The sequence below is a fragment of the Fusarium vanettenii genome, assembly GCF_000151355.1.
Source record: "Fusarium vanettenii 77-13-4 chromosome 10 genomic scaffold NECHAsca_82_chr10_2_0, whole genome shotgun sequence".
Lineage (NCBI taxonomy): Eukaryota > Fungi > Ascomycota > Sordariomycetes > Hypocreales > Nectriaceae > Fusarium > Fusarium vanettenii.
Window position 1 is genome coordinate 113,138 of NW_003315807.1, and position 17,928 is coordinate 131,065.

Here is a 17,928-nt window from a genome sequence, read left to right on the forward strand (position 1 = left end):
GATTGATTAGTGCAGCAGCCTCAGCCTTGGGAACGGCGCTGCCTCGACATCCACCACAACCAGTCCCTTTTCATTCAAACCCACGCCCACGTCCGTGATGGGTGTAATCTTTCTCGTGTGTGCCACCTCTTGTCGACTAACGCGGGCGTCATCTCGTGGGATCCACAACACAGGTTTGGGCCTCCAGAGCTCGGGTGGCCAATAGTTGGACAGCTTTTCGTCCACCTCGTAGTCAAACTCGGGCTGATCATCGACGTGAATCAGCTTTCGCAGGGCGATAAAGTCTTCGTAAATCTCGGGGTGGAAGAATCGCTTCATAAACGTCGGAGGCTCATCGGACTCGGACGACTCATTACGTCCCACCAGAATCCACTTGTTTAGAAACTTCATGACGGGACCCTGCTCAGCCTGTTCCGCCTCCGACTTTAACTTCTCCTTTGTCATTGACTTGATCCATTCGGCCGTCAGCAACTTGAGGCCACCTGCTCCTTCAACTGCTCTTGAGCTTTGGGGTCCCTCGTGTGTATGGTCGTCCTCGTCCTCGCTCGGGGCGTCTTCCATCTCTTCTTCGCCAAAGTTCTGCTCTGTGTCGAAATAGCTGGCAGCCGTACCCGTACCGGCCTGGCCTGTCTCGGCAGCCTCTTGTAGTTTGGCCTCTGCCGCCGCCTTCTCTTCCTGCTGCAGCTCCTCCTCCAATGACAGCGTCTGCGGGAGATTCTTGAGTAGCGGCGAGATCGAATCGCGGAGGGATAGATGAACAAGGCCGGTGATGATGAGGAAGATGAGCATCATGACCATGGGCGGGAACGCCAACTTGAGGGCGAAGAGTCCAATCATGCAGATCTCGGCCAAGTACAATCCGACGATGAGATGGATCAGGGCGTTCGGATAAAACAAACCCAGGCTGTCCATCTCCGAGTCGAAGACGTAGAGAATGTTGTATCGATAAATGATGCGCACAAATGTCATTCCGGCACAGGCAAAGATGAGGATTAGAGGCGCAATGCATGTGTAAGAAAGGGCTGCCAGAGTCAGTCACGTCCCTGTGAGATAGTGCTGGAGCCAATACTTACCGATGACGGCCATGTTGGTGTAAATAGGGTACACACCACCCCATTTAGGAGGCTGCAGTTTATACCAGACATTGAAACGAGCCCTCGGAATCTGCGAGAGTCTCGCAAAGGCATAATGCCGAATTAGTTCAAAGATATGTAGCAGACCAGTTGCGCCAATGGCCAGGCACTGAACGAGGATATACGAAAGGTAAAAGTTGGACGCCTTGGGGAGATTCTCGGCGAGGAGATCAGGTGTCTTCAACGGCTCTTTGATGATGGTCATGACGGTTGCCGAGGCCGCCGATGTAAGAGTCGTGATCAAAAAGACCTGCACGATCTGGAATGCAAAGTAGACCTCTTGTGTAAACAATTCGACCAACACCATAGACGGAATACCAGCCCTGATACCGCAGACTGCACAAGTTAGAAGGGGATTATCACGGGGGACACAAAACATACATCTAAGCATCGCAGGGACCAACGACATCCAGAATGACAGCGCGATGGCGGGCAGGAAACCCTGGAGAAAGCCAGTAACGGCACCGGGCAGTAGGTTGATCCACGTGAGGAAGGGAATGGTGGTGAGGAACTTGATGTTGGAGATGATACCGATAAAAGCGGACGGAATGGACCAAAAGATGATGGCGGTTGTAACCAGGCCCATAATAAGAAATCGGCGAATGATTCGTTCCCACCAACGCATCCTCAGCGAGCTCCAGACGACTTCATCGGGACGGACACCCAAAATACGCGGTGCGAGCTGCAAAGGTCGATGGTGAGCCACTACTTGGTGGGCGGCCTGGGCGCTCTCCTGAGTATCGAACTCGATAAAGGCGGCGGGCAGAGTCGTACCATCTCCTCGGCGAACCTGACGGCGTAGTTTGAAGATCTCGAGGTTGAGCTCCTTGAGTCGCTTACGGCACCACCGAATGGTATCGACACGCCGAAAAAAGTTGTGAAGGGGTCGGTGATGGGGCCGGACTGTGACTGGAATCCACTGTGCAGCCACGGATCCACGGACATCGGGGAGGTCTGGGTTGAGTCCGTACGGGTGGACATACTCGGGATCTTCAGCCGACTTTTCGAGCAAGTCGTGTGTGTCGGTCTGAGACACTTGTGTCAGGTCAGATTTGAAACCTTGGTCTTGGCCATTCTCGTTCTGGTTGCTGTCATTTTCGGTAATCTCGACACGAGGCCCACTAGATCGAGGCCGCTCGCTGTCGGTTTCTGTCCTGATGGAGGAATTGGAGGGTGCAGCGCATGGTTCGGCAGAAGAAGAAGTGGTCGGTGGTTGGATTTTCATCTGCTTCTTGCGGGCCATGTTGGCCTTTTTGATGAGGGTGATCTCGGCCTTTTCCAGTCGTAGTGCAGTCTGTTCCCTCTCTTCCACGAGCTTGATGAGGGCCTTTGCTGTTCGGGGGATCCATACGCGCTTAACCGAGTCGCCGTAGAGCTTCCGGATACGAGCTTCGTCGAGATAGCGTTCGGGTATGGATGTGACCAGGAGGGTTCTGGATGATAGACGCTTGGCATAGTGAGGTGAAGAGAGAAAGGCCTGGCGGATGCCGACGTAGTAGATACACTCTCGGCTGATAGTGAAGAGGACAAAGCCTGCATTGGTTAGACTCGATATTCTCGTGACTGGACTGTTTGGCCGAGTAAGTATCGTCTATCACTTACCAAAGAATAGCCATGCGACGACGACGTGTGCCCACATGCGCCTGGGGTCCTTGATGTTGCCAATGGTCAAAAGATCAAGTTGTTCGACGCCGTTGTGGCCTGTGACGTGGACGGCAAAAAGGATAGGCCATGTAATGCAGATGCCGACGAGGAAGATGTTGCGCAAGACCCTGAGGTAGCGCAGAAAGAAGAAGCCATCAAGGGAGCTATGGTTAAGGATGAAGGTATCTGGGATCTTGAAGAAGGGTACGACCCAGTTGAACCAACCATCGGGGAGAATTGGAGTTGCCCGGCTATCGACAGTCAGTAGGCTATATAAAATGAGTCCAGGGTTTCGTACTGTGGTGATCTCAGACTGGGCATTGTCCGAGGAGCATAGACTCGACCACATTTCCGGCGAAAGCAGCAGAAGAAGAGCAAGCACAAGGCGGAATAGATGAGAACGGGAATAAAGGTAGCCCCGAGGGATTGCAGGGAGGATGACTTTTCGTTGCTGTTGGCACTGAGGGTGCCTCCGCTGCTACCATTTCTGGTAGAGCCGACACGAGAATCATCGCCTTCCTAGGAGAAGTTAGACACGACGATGGGTGAAGCAATGGATGAGACGCACAACACCGAACTGAAAGTCCGTCGTCCTGGCAAAGAGGGCGGCCCAACTTTCGGTCATGATGATACTGTCGGACCGGCGAGAGCAGGATCCGACGGTCTAGAAATGAGGTTGATGGAGCGATTGGTGATGATGGCTCGCAGCGACAGTCGACGATTGCGGCACGGCATTGTCAGGTCGCGAGAACAGCGAGAGAGCCAAGCATAGCTTGGATGCCTACGAGAGGCAGGAAACGCTTTGGTCGTGCGTAGTTGAAGGTGACGTCGTGATGAGTGTCAAGTCAATGTCCGAGTGGGATGGGATGTTTCTGAGAGATGGAGCCTTGTTGGTTCGTTGGCAGGAGCGGGCGGCGGACTTCTTGACACCTCAGGACCCGACACGTTTAGCGCGACTGCACTGCACTGCGGGCACCTTCAAGTGCCAAGGGGAGTTTTGTAGGTGTGTGTGGGCAGGTAAGCCGTTAAAAACAGGGGCTCGCGGGGCATTAAATTAGTTGGGCCGGGACTGAACTGCAGGTGAGCTCGATCCGATCCATGGAGAAATGTCCCGGAATCCCCTCGTCCGTTGGTTGACCAGGGCAGGGCAAGGCCTCCCGCTTGTGATTGTGATTGGGAGGGTGGCCCGTTGAGCAAATGTCTTGGCAGGTGCGGAAAGCGGGAGAAAGTCAAAAAGATGGGGAAAACCAAACGTACCCGATCTTGGGTAAAGGGAACGAAAAAAAGAAAAAGGGTGTGAATGGTGGATGTTGATGGAGAAGTAGGGAAATTGGGCGAGAGGAGGCGTTGAGCGTTGTTGAAATGTGATTCGCGATGATCAAAATCAGCTAAAAAATCAACCCGGATGAGAAAAAAAGCAGGGGTCGCAGGGTCGCCATGCCCGGTAAGCCATTCCGTGTCCCCTGCAAAGACGCCAATCATCATCTTTTGCCCTTCATGCAGGCTGCAGCCCTGGATAACGAGAAAAACCAGGGTCCAATCCAATCCAAATCTCCATGGAGACGGGTGAGGAGGTGACAATTGTGCAAACAAGGCCTTCTGTGGTCTAGACTCTGGGATAGGCACAAAACGACGCCATTTTCCCGCGGATCAGAATCTCACACAGACACGTCCTCGTCGACGATCCCGCGCTACGAGTTGCTTTTGTGGCTCCTTGATGGTCTGATGTCGCATGTGCGAGTCAAGGCGAGAGAGACACGGCAAGACAATGGGGGAAGGCCAAGAACACACATTTCATCATCTGTCAATCATTCACAAAAAGACGTCACCAGAGCCTGACTCTTCTGCTGCTGCTGCGCCTCAAACGGCGTTGCCGCACGCAAGCATCACCAAATACAGCAAGCTGAAGCCCACCCTCGGACATGTTCGAGAGCTGAAGCCCAGGATTCACGGTCGGGATTCTCCTTTGGGAAGACTTATCCTTATCTTACAGGGGGGCCATGGTCATCATCACATCGATCAATCTCGGCGTGGATGGCCCGGGCATGAATGAGGTGAGGTGTCTGTGGCCTGTGCCCCCTGGGCGAAACAACTTTAACCTCCCTGTCGGGTCCATCTATTGAAAGCGATATTATCGTGGCTGTCTCTGGATGCGACACCAACGGTGCTGCCCAGGGAGGATCCTCCTCTCGTCATCTCGCGCTGGAATGGTAGATCGCCATCGCCAAAGGTAGATTTACCCCTGTCCAGCCCATCGCGAGTGGCTGTGCAGTCGTGGCTGGAAGGCCTCCCGCGTTAGGCTCGTAATTATTACCGTTTTAGCGATCGCCTCTGTATAGCGATGACATCATGAGCTAAACCTCGGTATTCGGAGTGTCAAAAAAGCAACTGGTGTTGAGTCAAGATGATTCTCAAAGTTGCATTTTTTCACAATGACGTTGATTCAGGGGAATTCATACAACTGCCATTAATTCTAACCGAGCTGTACCATCCTCCAAATGGCTAGGGAGGGACCCATCTTGAGAATGTCACTCCTCCTCCACTTCATATTAGACGCGCGTCTGGGACAACAGCTGAAAGAAAGTGGCTGTCAACTTGGACACGCCCCTGAAGTAATTCATGCTGCTAGTAAGGGTACAGGTTAGGGCGGTTGTCTCCAGATTGCTGAAGGAGTTTCTTGTTTGCCCTGACAAGCATCCACCGTAGAAGCCAGGCCAGAAAAACAGCTCCGATGGAAAAGGCAGCACTCGCAAGCATAGGAATGGTATACCGGGGCGCGTTCGACTTTGGCCAGAGATACTAAAGAAGTTGGTTATAAAGAAACTTGACCCTGAGAGTGGGACGTCTTACTGGACCGTAGATGGCAGAGATGGACGCAATGGCATTGACAATAGCCAGAGAGATTGCCTTCTTCTCCCTGGTCTGCCCACAAGTTGTCGATACCCAACCAAGAATGATACTATTCGCAGAGTAAACTCCTGTTGCAAATGTACACATGGCAAAGTAACGAGCCCCAATGTTTAGAGTTGTACAAGCAAGCACGAATCCGAGCACAGCAACGCACTTTGAAGCTGTAATGTGCCAGACCCTTTCATTGAAGTGTCCTAACCTGGTTAGCTTGTTTCAAAGGCGTTCCGGGTAATAACTAACCGGAGCTCGCTGCCCAGGCGATGGAGATGACACCAGACACGAGGTAAGGGGGGCACGTTAGTGCGAGCGTAACGTTCCTAGAGAACCCTAGAGTTTCGACAATAGTGGGGAAAAAATTCTTGAAATTGCTGGTGGCCAGGTGTAGATGTTGGATGAAGATTAGAACCCAGAGGTTTGGGTCACGTAGTGCCTCGACGAGACCGGCCCAAGTGCTGGTGTTGGCCTTGAGACGGACCGTATCCTCAGCAATGCGAGAAGCTGCAAGATCGCGTTCCTCTTGGGATAACCACCGAGTGTTTTGAGGCTCGTCCGGCAAGATGAAAATGGAAATAATAGACACGATAAAGGTGATGATACCTTGGAGGATGAATAACCACCTCCATCCTGCGAGACCAGCGATACCGCTCATCTTGAAAACGCCAATCGCGATGAGTCCAGCGAATGCGGTACCGCAAATATTCGCAGTGAAGAGGATAGAAATCCTCGTTGCGATTTCGTTCCTATTGTAGAACATAGATACCATATAAAGTGCGCCGGGATAGAAAGGAGCTTCGACAACGCCGAGGAAGAAACGGGTGAGAAGCAGCCCTTTGAAATCCTTGGCTATGGCCGTGAGGGTACTGACGACGGCCCAAAGAGCCATGAAGGATGCCATGAATAGGGACGGTCGGACCCGAGTGATGAGCATATCTATGGGTGTCAGTATACAGTGGTCTCTGGCGTGAAGTTGAGCTTGAGTCCTTACTGCTGGGCACCTGGCCGAGAATGTATCCGACAAAAAGGATGGCTACCGAGGTTTGATACTGAGTCGACGTCAAGTTGAGTTCCTCCTCGAGACCGTCAAGGCGGGCAACCGTGATTGCGTTCCGATCGAGATAGTTGAACCAGTACCTCACTACAGTCAGTTTTGCCTCCCTGGAACATGGGCATACGTACATGATCCAAAGGGTAGGTAAGATGACCCAGTCGAGTTTTCGCACAAGTTTGATCTCAGCTGGAGACGTCTTGGGAGCCGTAGTAGCATAGCTCCTAGTGTCTCCCTCAAGGTCATGGTGCTTGAGTTCTTCGTGGACGCACTGCGGCTTCTCACCCTCACGAGAGGCAGTATGTGCCAGGTTGCGAGCGGTATCATGGGCTTGGTGCGCCATGGCTTGAGTTGGAATGGATAGGTGATAAAGTAGATTGGGGAGAGAGAACTGGGTGAGCTGAATCTTGCTTCTCGACTGTCCTCCTTGATTCTCAAGCCTTCTTATAGTTCTGAGAGCCCCGAGGAGTCAGGTACCCCTCACCCCGGATTACCCCGGATTTTGAGAACCTGGCGAACCCCCTAGTCCATCTAAGATTGTCCCGCTTCCTACCCAACTCGTCCAAGCCAGTATCCCCCACTATCCTGAATTGCCCTCGGATATCGTCTTACGTATGCCCCGGAATGCTGGGCTCAATATTCGGCCAGGGAAGTCTCGGGCGTATTCAAGATTCGTGGTCGATGTACATCTGGGAGCAATCATTAGACAACATCCCTCGGCCAGGATTCCTCGGACATGACTCTAAATGTGCTTTAGACACAGCCACCGGTGGTTTGCAGCCAAGAATCACGCTTGGATTTGCGGATGGACTGATCGCCAAGTCGCCAAGGTCACAAGTTCGGGATGTTCAATCCAATCAACTCTTGACCGTCACCATCCGTCATTTTCCATCAAAACATGTCGACTGGAAGTTAAATGAACTTGTTGTTGTTTCCGAGGGCTGCTACGTGATCAGATGTGTTGGCATGGCCATCGTAGGATGTAGCCAAGCAAAGACGGCTGTGAATGCGGCTTTATCTAGCTTGGATAAGCAATTGGTCAGTATCTACGTGTACAAGACTATAGTGCGCTTAATCTGGTGTTCGAATTGGATGGATACTGCTGATGGTTTTTTGCTATAGTGGTGGCTGTTCTCTATGCCGAGTGTGAAAAGCCTTGAACGGATTCTATTAGGTTGGTATTTGGATAAGACATCAGACAGAATACATGACAATAAAGAGAGAATTTGGATGCCCCTGTTTTTAAATTTATAATAACTCTCACACTCCATTTACTGACTGCCGTCAAGAGAGGATGAGCACATGGCATGAAATTTGTGTCTCCTTTTTACCTTTCCATTACGACTTCTCACCCGGCCTCTGACCTGTCACAGATCCAACACAACTTCCCTCCTGTAACATATGATTCATGTACCCCATTCATGCACCCCGCTGGCGTCGTCATGGTGGGATCGAGAAGCGCATGAGCAAAATAAGCTTAAAAGTGACCGACTCGAACCATCGTGCGGGGGACCGGATGCGACCCGGACCCCAGAGATTCACGGCTACCAGTGTCGGAACGGGCTCGGAATGACATGTGTTTACCAAGATCATGACCACTGAGATCAAGGCCAACTCGGCAATCATTGTGACTTGATCTGCCGGCCCCCCATGCTCAGGGGTAGGATTGCGGGGAAGTCGGCATTCCTATCTCCTGAACTATCCGGACCTGGCCGGTTTTGCCTCCTGAGCGTCGGATATACTCGAACTGCTCCGGAGATGGAGTCTCTGCAAAGGAAAGAGTCAAAGACATTCTGGTATTGGATATATAAGCTCCACATGACACTTACGATGATTAGTTTCTTGGCCAAACAACATCATCTCAGACCAAACACAAAGCATCAGAACAAGTGAACACATCGCAGTCATGACTTCCAGCATCGTCAACACCCACGAGTACCCCTTCCACTTCGACAACCCCATCAAGACGGAGCAAAATGGGAAGCCCGGGGAATTGAGGGGCGTCACGCTTCATCTCCCCAATGTCCGTGGCATGATCCCATCCATCCAGGCATCTCGCATGAGGACCATGATCCTCGAGTCTTATCGTGATCCGGCAAAGATCGCTGCTCATGTGTGCACTTATGATGGACTCACTTCGCGTCTTGCTGAAGAGGCTGGGTTCCCTTTCGTATTCCTTGCTGGATATGCCGTGGCAAGTTCGTATGGGTATGTTCCCCCTCTTTTTCTTTAGCCCGGCGCATAACAGCTGACGGGACCTCTACTCTAGTCTTCCGGATACCGGATACATCGCCCTGCAGGAAGTCTGCGACAAGATTCAAGAGGCCGTCCGTCAAGTCTCAGTTCCCGTCATGGCAGACGGCGATACGGGATATGGCTCGCCCATGAACGTCAAGAGGACTGTGGAATCCTTTGCCCGTGCTGGTGCTGCTGGCATCATGATCGAGGACCAGACTTGGCCGAAGCGTAAGTCTAACTCGGCTTCTCACATCATCATGAATCTCAGTTCGGCTAACAGCCTTTTCCCATAGGGTGTGGCCACACAAAGGGCAAGTCTGTCGTTTCGAGAGGCGAGGCTTTTGCCCGTATGAAGGCTGCCGTGGATGCCCGAGATGAAGGGCTCGACATTGTCATCCAGGCACGAACAGATTCTTACAACACCCACGGCTGGGAAGAAGCCATCTATCGCGCCAACAAGTTTCTCGAAATCGGCGTAGACCTTGTCTTTATCGAGGCTCTTCCCGACAGAGACACAATGATCCGTGCCGTGAAAGAGGTCAAGGGCCCCCTGTGCGCAAACATCATCGAGGGCGGTCTCACCGAGAACATGTCAGCTAAAGATCTTGCTTCCATCGGTATGGTCACCGTAGCCTATCCCTGGACGCTCGTAGCAGCACATCTGAGGAGCACGAGGGAGGCTCTCGAGTCGTTGAAGAAGAGCTTCTCTATCGGGAAGCCGGAGCAGATTCTAAGCTATGAAGAGGTTTGCTATGGAGTCGGGTTCAACAAGTACTGGGCATTGGAGGAGAGGTACAAGTATGATACCAATGGTTTGACGAATGGGGGGGAAAAGTCAGGCCAGAATGGCACGAGTGCGTAGACTGTCAGTCGATTGTTCGAACTAGTCGCTTCCGAGACAGCGGAGGCAGAGAGATATGTGGTTGGGCAGAATTTCATAGAAATGTAATTGTAAGCCCGAATAAGCATTTCAAACACAGGTGCCATTAACCGAAATTCTCAATGAATCTCATAGGCCGAACCTAAGGTAATAAGATCGCTGTATCTATGCAAGAAGAATATTAGGAGTGATAGATCTCTATCTATTAGTTCCCATGTAGCTAAAGACAGAGCCGATCATGACTTGCCCATCTGGGCACTGCTCTATGAGATCAAGGCCCGTAATGGCTCTACCACGAAAATTAGGAATTGCGACTTGGGATCATATTGTCTGTCATCTTCACAATTACTGATATGGAATATTCCAGAGAAAGTCTAACGACTCTGGCACTGGATCTGACATTCCGGCATCCAGCTCCAAACCAAACGGGGCCAAAGATGGATCAAACGGCTGTGCAAACCACTCGTCCATGTTGAGATGAGCGTCATTGGAGAAGTTGCCAGCATCTCCTTGCCCAAGGCTCATATCCCCAGTAATAATGTCTGCGACCCCGTTCTGTCCACCATTGAGCCCCAACGACTGTCTGCATGAACGAGCTGCCCTAGGTTCCGGGGATACAACCTTGGAAACACTGAGGCTGGTCTGTGTGCGAAGATTTCTCTTGAACCGCCGGATAAGCCGAGCTATGAGCGTGGCATACCTCACGGAGAGATGAACGTCATCGTGCCGGTTCTCCTTTAATGCCATGATAAATTTGTCCAGGATGTCAAGCGAGCGAAACATGTCGCGATTTCTCACCCCCAAGCTGAGAGACTTCAGCAGAAAAACTGAGGCAACGACAAGTCTCAAAAGAGGGCGGACTGGGCAGTATCTCAGGCATCCACTCTCGCCGAGCTTGATGGCGATGGCGAGGATGTTGCAGCTGGCCTCTCTGACGGCGTCGTTAAAGGTTAGATCTTGGGGGTAGTCGCTGAGATGAATGCCGCTGGCATGCATAAACATGTGCTGGCTATCTCGGTGTGAGGCTCTTTCGACAAATGCCTGGATGCCGACCGAGTTGATGTACATAGTGGCGTAGTAGTACTCGAGTAGTAGAAGTTGCTTTGAGGCGTCCGAGATAGCTTCACATATGTAAGCACATGCACCGAGGGAGAAGTTCATAATGGGCCAGAGCCTACTGGGTAATTCGAGGTCGGTAAACTCTTTGTACCACGAGTCCAATAGTGGGGTGAAGTGCCCAAGTAGCGTCAGGTATCTGCCACTTCTGATGACTTGTCTAGCCATTCGCTTGCTTGGAAAGAAAGTATCTGTAGCGGTCTTGAGTAACTTAGTTATGCCGATGTACTGCGAAAGCATCACCTCTCGGTCATAATAGAAACGCCTTTCAGGTGTGGACGCGGCCGGGGGTAAATATGTAGCTAGCTGAAGGGTCTGAGGAAAGATGCTTGTGCAGCCCAGCCGGAGTGTTAGTTGGTGGATGTACAGAAAGAGTAGTCTCTGAATCAGCGCACGGCTCGGCTGAGATCCTGTTGTAGAATCACCAATCTCATCCCCAGTGTCTTGAAAGACGCCGAGTTCGTGAGCCAACGTAGTTGCCAAGCCGACCAATGACCAGCTCATCCTATCCGATCTCTTGGCTGGCTCAAAGACCTCCTCTCGCCATCTGATGGCGTTGGGGTTGATTACCCCATGAGGATGACCGTAAGAGTCGTCGACGCCGGGAGCTAGACCGTGATCCCAGCCGTCGCTTTCCGGAGGGAACCGTACAGCTCGAGGGTGCCATTCCGTGATAAGAAGTAAAGCCTGTATACTGCACAATGTCCGCGTCCGGGCTGTGCAGTACTTTTCAGCACCGAAAGTGATGCGGTTGATCAAGTGCTCGCAATACTTCCAGAGTCTCATGTGGATAAAATCGGCTCGAGATGGACCATCATAACCTGGGAGAATATGATAACGCGAAGAGATCATCAACAAGGTGCAGCACAGGAGAGGCTCCTCGATGATTAGATGTTTGTGGTTTTTGTGATCGGCAAAGAAGGTATCGAGAATGGGCGACAGAAAGGATAAGTTCTGGAAGAATCTGGACTGCCAATCAGTGACACAGCCTCAAGTCGGAGTTGGTGACTTACAGATCGATGTAGGTAATTGCTTCTTGAGCAGTAAACCAGCCCTGACGGACGAACCTCTGACGACTCCATAACTCGGCATCTGCCTTTGTGAGATTCGATAGAACCACCACCTGGGGAGCTTGATGGGAGACTTTGGTGTTGTTGGTCAAGGGAGAAGCTAGACTGACGTCGTCCAAGACGTTGGCGTAACCGGGTTGGTCGTCCGGGTCATCGGTGTCATACTCATTGGCGACCTTGAACAACACGTTTCTGGCGTCATTGGAGGAAGAGACAACAGTTCTTACAACCTCTTCGTCTAGGGCTGTGTTTGTCTGATGAACATGAGTCGAACTCCCCAAGTCTGGATCTCGCTGGGTGGAAGGCTGACGGATGGGCGAAGACATGTCTGGCTGGTGCATGAAGGCAAGTGTCTGGGTCACCCCGGTTGACGCCACATCTTTGACCGGAGTACAGAGTGGGAGCTGGCTTGAGGCATAGTCGAGGCCTGCAGCACAGGTGTTGGCGGATTGGGAGCTCTATCACCACATTTTCAGCTGCGCTCATGGACATGCATGATTCTTCGTCTCACCGATGCCGAAGTAGTCCTTTGCTTCCTCGCTCTAACAGACCTCTGTTCCGGAAAGCGGCACTCCCTATGTTCCCTCACGCACTTGACGCACACTCTGTGATCGGAGCTGAGCTCGCATTTGGCCTTGGACTTGCGGCAATGGAAGCACGCTTTGTAAGCCCGCTTGGGCTCCTTGAGAGGCCGCGTCTCGCCGGGTGTCGCTTCTGCTGACATTTGCTCCATCTTGAGTGAGTGGGATGCCCGGTTTGTGGGGGATGGAGCGGGAAGCGACGGAGTGAGATATATCCGTGGTTGGCCGGAACCATTCCGAAGCGGCAGGTTGCGGTTGAGGTGTAAACGGCAATCGTTTTCCTAGCTACCTAGGCTATTTGGGTAAATATACGGGTTTGCTATCCTTCATTGGTAGGGGAATATGCTTCCTTTGCCGTCGATGCCGCAGAAGTCTACAAAGAGAATCAGGCAAACCGGCCGGAATGACAAAACCCTAGGTTTAATTACCAAGCCAAGCAAGCATTGACAGAGCTCGAATTGTTCCAAGATTGTGATAATAGTACAGGTAGCGCTAAAATGCGCCACCATTTTGCCCAATGAACATGTATTTCCGTGGCTTTCCGGGTGGAACTCGGCATGTTGGCCAACTCCTCACTGCTTGGCGGACCTCAAAACTCGACTGTTTGCCTCGGTACCTAGCCGATATAAGACCAATCCAATCTAATTCACTGCCATATGAATTGGATCTATACGTGAAACCGAAAGCAGCATTGCCCATCTCGTCTCATTGAAGATCCTCTAACCTGCCTTCAACTACCCGTATCTACACAACCATGGGCTCTCTCACCGCTGAGGTATCATCCGATGCCACAACCCCTACCATTCCTCTTGGGATATACCTATGGACTAGGTAAGTCCACGCACCTGCCAAGCCGGGACCCCTTGTTGATCGCTGGGGTGTGCGTGTAGAATTAGCCAGCAGGGTACAGAAAGCATCATGGGTGTCCCTGGTGACATGAACTTAGAGCTTCTTGATTACATCAAGCAAGTCCCGGGCCTGAGATGGGGTGAGTTACACTTGCTAGTTTGTTCTTTAGCTGCTTATATTTCCAACAGTTGGCAACACAAACGAGCTCAACGCAGCATACGCTGCAGATGGCTATGCTCGTGTCAAAGATTGCCCAAGCGCAAGTAAGCTTTGTCCGTTCTGAAAACGATCCAACTTTCTTACAAAGGCTACAGTCACTACCACTATGGGAGTGGGAGAGATGAGTGCCTTGAACGGTGTGGCAGGTGCCTATACCGAACAAGTCAAGGTCATCCACGTTGTGGGAACGACTCCGACTGAAGCGCAAAAGAACCGCGTCATGATCCATCATTGTCTAGGTTCAAACCCTGACCATAGAGTAGGTTTAATTCATGTCTTAAAGATGGAAAGTCTGACGCAGTTACAGGTGTTTGACAAAATCTCGAGCCATGTCAGATGTGCTCACGCATGGATTGACGATGCAGATACTGCGACGGCTGAAATCGATGTATGTAAATTGCCATCTGGTTGAATACATCTAGCTGATACCTTCTAGCGGGTTATCCGGGAATGCTGGATCAAGTCCCTGCCCGTGTACATCTTTGTGCCAATGGATTTTGTGCATATTCCCGTATCGGCTCGCCGTTTGGAGCAGTCAATCGACCTGACATATCCTGTCAAAATCGAAAACGAAACCCTCGCTGTTCAACATATCGTCAAAGCCGTCTATCAAGCAAAGAAACCTCTTCTTCTCGTTGACGGCTTGGTATCGCGACACGGCGCGGTCCAGGAAGCGAGACAATTAGCAAACCTTTTAAGCCTCCCCGTTTTCACGGCTCCAATGGGCAAGGGAATTATTGACGAGACCTTGCCAGTCTGGAGGGGTATTTATGCTGGGGATGTGTCCACACCAGGCTTGAAGCAATACGTCGAGGACAGCGATTGCATCATCAACCTTGGCCCTTTCCTGTCTGATAGCAATACTGGAGGCCACAGCAGGCAGATCGGTCTACACCAGGCTCTCATGCTTGAACCAGACAGCTGTACGGTTCGTGCACCAATTGAAACATAGCCTGTTTTCTTGTTACTGACCAGCCTCTAGATATTCGGCCAGAAGTTTGATGAAGTATTTCTGCGGCCTTGTAAGTTGGACCTTTTGCGTATCCGAACCATGGTACTGACGATCATCTGGAAAGTGTTGAAGAAACTACTGTTTGCATTCGAGGGCGGAAAGATCCCTCCTGTTCCTCTGCCAACATTTCCCGAGGAAAACGAAACCGATTCTGATAGCAACGAGATCAGGCAGTCCTGGATCTGGAAGCGGATCGGCCAATTTTCCAGACCAGGTGATGCCATAGTTGTTGAGTCGGGCACAGCACAATTCGGCTTCCCTGATGCCATTCTCCCCAACGACATCAAGTACATCACACAAGTGTACTTTGGCTCCATAGGCTACTCGGTTGGTTCGTGCCTAGGTGCTGCATTGGCCCAGTCTGAGATTCAGACTAGGGGTGGCATGCCCGGCGGACGGACTATTCTGGTAGTTGGCGATGGGAGTTTGCAGCTGACTGTCCAGGAGATAGCGACCATGATCCGGCACGGGTTGGCGCCCCTGCTGTAAGTATTTCCCAAGAAGATTTGCGAAAGGGTAGCTAAGACAACTGCAGACTCGTCATCAACAACAACGGCTTCACCATTGAAAGGGCCATTCACGGACCAGAAGAAGAGTATAACGACATCTCACAGTGGCGGCACCAGCAACTCCTCGAAACCTTTGGTGCACGCAACGGTCGAGCAAACAGCCGCGAGGTCAAGACTAGAGAGGAGTTGGAACTGGTGCTCAACTCTGCGAGCTACTTGGACCCAAAGGAAATTCAGCTGCTCGATATTTTCATGGGGACGTATGATTACCCGTGGAGGCTGGAGAAACAGATAGCTTTGATAAATGCGAGAAACGCAGCAAAGAAGAAGCAGGCTCTGGTGAATGGTACTTCTTAGACAGCTCACGGGTGCGGATCGAGTTAAGAAGTAGAAGCAGATAGTTCACAGAAATCTTTCATATTCACTTGTTTAATGAGAAGAAAAGTACTGATTCCGCTTCAACGTATTAAACCTTGATCTTACTGTGCTTGGACATGTGTTCTTTAATACCTAAGAAGGGAAGCATCGTCGACGCGGGAAAGAAAAAAGACTACACGGTTTGCGTTGGATGGAGAAATCATATTGAACAACAGATTGTCAAGCTGGTAATTGGCTTCCCCAAGGCCACAGAAAGAGTGTTTGGCGAAGCAACAAAGAAGCCGGGGTTAGTTTCGCCAAACTGTTGGCTGTGCAAACTGCCTACATCGCGTACCTTGTCCCTGATAGTCTAGGTACAAACTCATGACCTTTGAACAGCGCTTGCAACTGCCTAGTCCTCGGGTTGAGCTGTGGTGCTTCTCCATACCCCGCGTTTGTAGAGGGTATCCAAGGCTAGAACGTCGGAATGACGTCCGAGTTCCGACGGATAGTAGCGGGGACAACGAATATCCCCAAGAACCCGACACTTCTTTCCCTAGACCAACCCTATTAAGGCAGAAATAGAGTTTCAGTATGTCTACAAGTACGGTCATCATGTCTACAAGGTCTCCGCCTTGAAAGAAAGCCCCCCTTGCCGCAAAGATGTTCATCAGCAGCTTCATTTCAACTCATCTAGATATCCTCGCCGGACTGCTCGTCCTATCTCTTCTGGCTAAGTTAGTCTACAACAGGTACGGCCATGGCATCTCCCACATCCCTGGCCCTTTCTTTGCGTCTCTCAGCGACTTATGGAGACTGTACGTCGTATGGGGCCGGCGACCAGACATAGACCACGTCAAGCTACACGAGCGATATGGCAAACTCGTGAGACTCGGTCCCAAAGCGATATCCATATCCGATCCCGGCGCCATCCGTCAGATCTACGGACTAGCAGCCGGCTTCCAGAAGTCGGATTTCTACACCGTCCAGCAGACGCTCGCCAGGGGACGACCTTTGTTCACACTCTTCACATCAACCGACACAAGATTCCACGCCAAGCTGAGGAGGTCTGTCAGTAGTGCCTACGCCATGAGCACACTGGTGCAGTTTGAGCCATACGTGGACTCGACGACGGTCGAGCTTATTCGACAGATTGACGAGAGGTTTAAAGACAAGCAGGAGTCTTGTGATCTTGGCAAGTGGTTGCAGTTTTATGCTTTTGATGTCATCGGTGAACTCACCTATTCGAAGAGGCTGGGGTTTGTTGACCGTGGTGTTGATGTTGAGGGGATCATTTCTAGCATTGAGTGGATGCTTGATTACGCCAGCGTTGTAAGACCTATAATGCTTTGGCACTGCTACGAGTACCTACTAACCCGGTGCAACAGGTTGGTCAGATGCCCATTATTGACAGCTTCCTACTCAAGAACCCAATCCGGCTGTTCCTCTCCCGGCTAGGCCTGATCGGTTCGACAACCCCTATGGTGAAATTCGCCCGCCAGAGATTCTCTGAACGAGTCGATCTAGCAACAGGTCAAGAAAAGCCATCTTCGAGGATGGACTCCTCATCAACCAGACGCGACTTTCTCTCTCGGTTTCTTGAAGCACACAAGAAAGATCCCGATTTTGTCACTAGTGAACGTGTCCTCGCATTGACGGTTGCTAATATCTTTGCTGGCTCTGATACGACTGCTATTTCCTTGCGATCGGTATTTTACTTTCTCTTGAAGAGCTCGAAGGAACTTGAGCGGCTCATGGCAGAACTCGAGGAGCAAAAGAGGACTGGCAAGTTCAAACGGACAGATGGACTGGTCGACTGGGAAGAAGCGCGTGACCTACCCGTCTTGGGTGCCGTGATAAAAGAAGCACTGCGAATTCACCCAGCAGCCGGTCTAACCCTGGAAAGAATCACACCTCCACAAGGAGTTAGAATCTCGGACAAGTTTATCCCCGGAGGCACCATCATTGGCTGCAACGCATGGACGATCCATCGCGACGCCTCGATATTCGGATCAGATCCGGACCGCTTTCGACCTCTCAGATGGCTCGAGGCGTCCCCGGACCAGCGACGTTTGATGGATAATTGCCTCTTCAGCTTTGGGGCGGGTTCAAGGACTTGTATCGGCAAGAACATTAGTTTGTTGGAAATGTACAAGTTGATACCCGCTCTGCTGATGCGGTATAAGGTAAGTAAAGTGAAGATCTCGTCCTTCAACCGCCAGGCTAACATTCGGGCAGCTGGAGCTCCCAAGAGAAAACTCGGACTGGAAGCTACACAATGCGTGGTTTGTTAAGCAGAGTAACTTTTACGTGAGGTTTAAGACTCGAGGCTATAGTGCTTAGTATCTAGACAAGCTGGATCTAT

General features: G+C 51.3%; 6 protein-coding genes across 6 annotated transcripts; 3 read left to right on the forward strand and 3 right to left on the reverse strand.

The window, feature by feature from the left end:
* Positions 1-6: 6 nt before the first annotated feature.
* Positions 7-3,402, reverse strand: NECHADRAFT_96579 (uncharacterized protein; the record flags this gene model as incomplete). Its single annotated transcript, XM_003039869.1, has 9 exons — positions 7-330; positions 364-584; positions 618-1,022; positions 1,074-1,469; positions 1,515-2,168; positions 2,256-2,666; positions 2,736-3,028; positions 3,076-3,228; positions 3,356-3,402. 9 exons carry the CDS (start codon positions 3,400-3,402, stop codon positions 7-9), a joined length of 2,904 nt encoding a protein of 967 aa, XP_003039915.1.
* Positions 3,403-5,402: 2,000 nt separating this feature from the next.
* Positions 5,403-7,435, reverse strand: NECHADRAFT_96580 (uncharacterized protein; the record flags this gene model as incomplete). The annotated part of the gene is made up of 7 exons (XM_003039870.1): positions 5,403-5,576; positions 5,628-5,881; positions 5,928-6,617; positions 6,673-6,818; positions 6,864-6,982; positions 7,125-7,150; positions 7,345-7,435. 7 exons carry the CDS (start codon positions 7,433-7,435, stop codon positions 5,403-5,405), a joined length of 1,500 nt encoding a protein of 499 aa, XP_003039916.1.
* A 1,203-nt stretch (positions 7,436-8,638) lies between these two features.
* NECHADRAFT_96581 (uncharacterized protein) lies at positions 8,639-9,832 on the forward strand (the record flags this gene model as incomplete). Its single annotated transcript, XM_003039681.1, has 4 exons — positions 8,639-8,653; positions 8,717-8,940; positions 9,002-9,198; positions 9,264-9,832. 4 exons carry the CDS (start codon positions 8,639-8,641, stop codon positions 9,830-9,832), a joined length of 1,005 nt encoding a protein of 334 aa, XP_003039727.1.
* A 363-nt stretch (positions 9,833-10,195) lies between these two features.
* NECHADRAFT_49898 (uncharacterized protein) lies at positions 10,196-12,362 on the reverse strand (the record flags this gene model as incomplete). The annotated part of the gene is made up of 3 exons (XM_003039871.1): positions 10,196-10,971; positions 11,029-11,930; positions 11,980-12,362. 3 exons carry the CDS (start codon positions 12,360-12,362, stop codon positions 10,196-10,198), a joined length of 2,061 nt encoding a protein of 686 aa, XP_003039917.1.
* A 1,009-nt stretch (positions 12,363-13,371) lies between these two features.
* NECHADRAFT_85441 (uncharacterized protein) lies at positions 13,372-15,563 on the forward strand (the record flags this gene model as incomplete). Its single annotated transcript, XM_003039682.1, has 9 exons — positions 13,372-13,448; positions 13,508-13,605; positions 13,655-13,729; positions 13,781-13,944; positions 13,993-14,073; positions 14,122-14,613; positions 14,668-14,707; positions 14,762-15,182; positions 15,233-15,563. The coding sequence occupies 9 exons, from the start codon at positions 13,372-13,374 to the stop codon at positions 15,561-15,563; spliced, it is 1,779 nt and encodes a 592-aa protein (XP_003039728.1).
* Positions 15,564-16,226: 663 nt separating this feature from the next.
* NECHADRAFT_50013 (uncharacterized protein) lies at positions 16,227-17,906 on the forward strand (the record flags this gene model as incomplete). The annotated part of the gene is made up of 3 exons (XM_003039683.1): positions 16,227-16,895; positions 16,952-17,749; positions 17,802-17,906. 3 exons carry the CDS (start codon positions 16,227-16,229, stop codon positions 17,904-17,906), a joined length of 1,572 nt encoding a protein of 523 aa, XP_003039729.1.
* Positions 17,907-17,928: the final 22 nt, after the last annotated feature.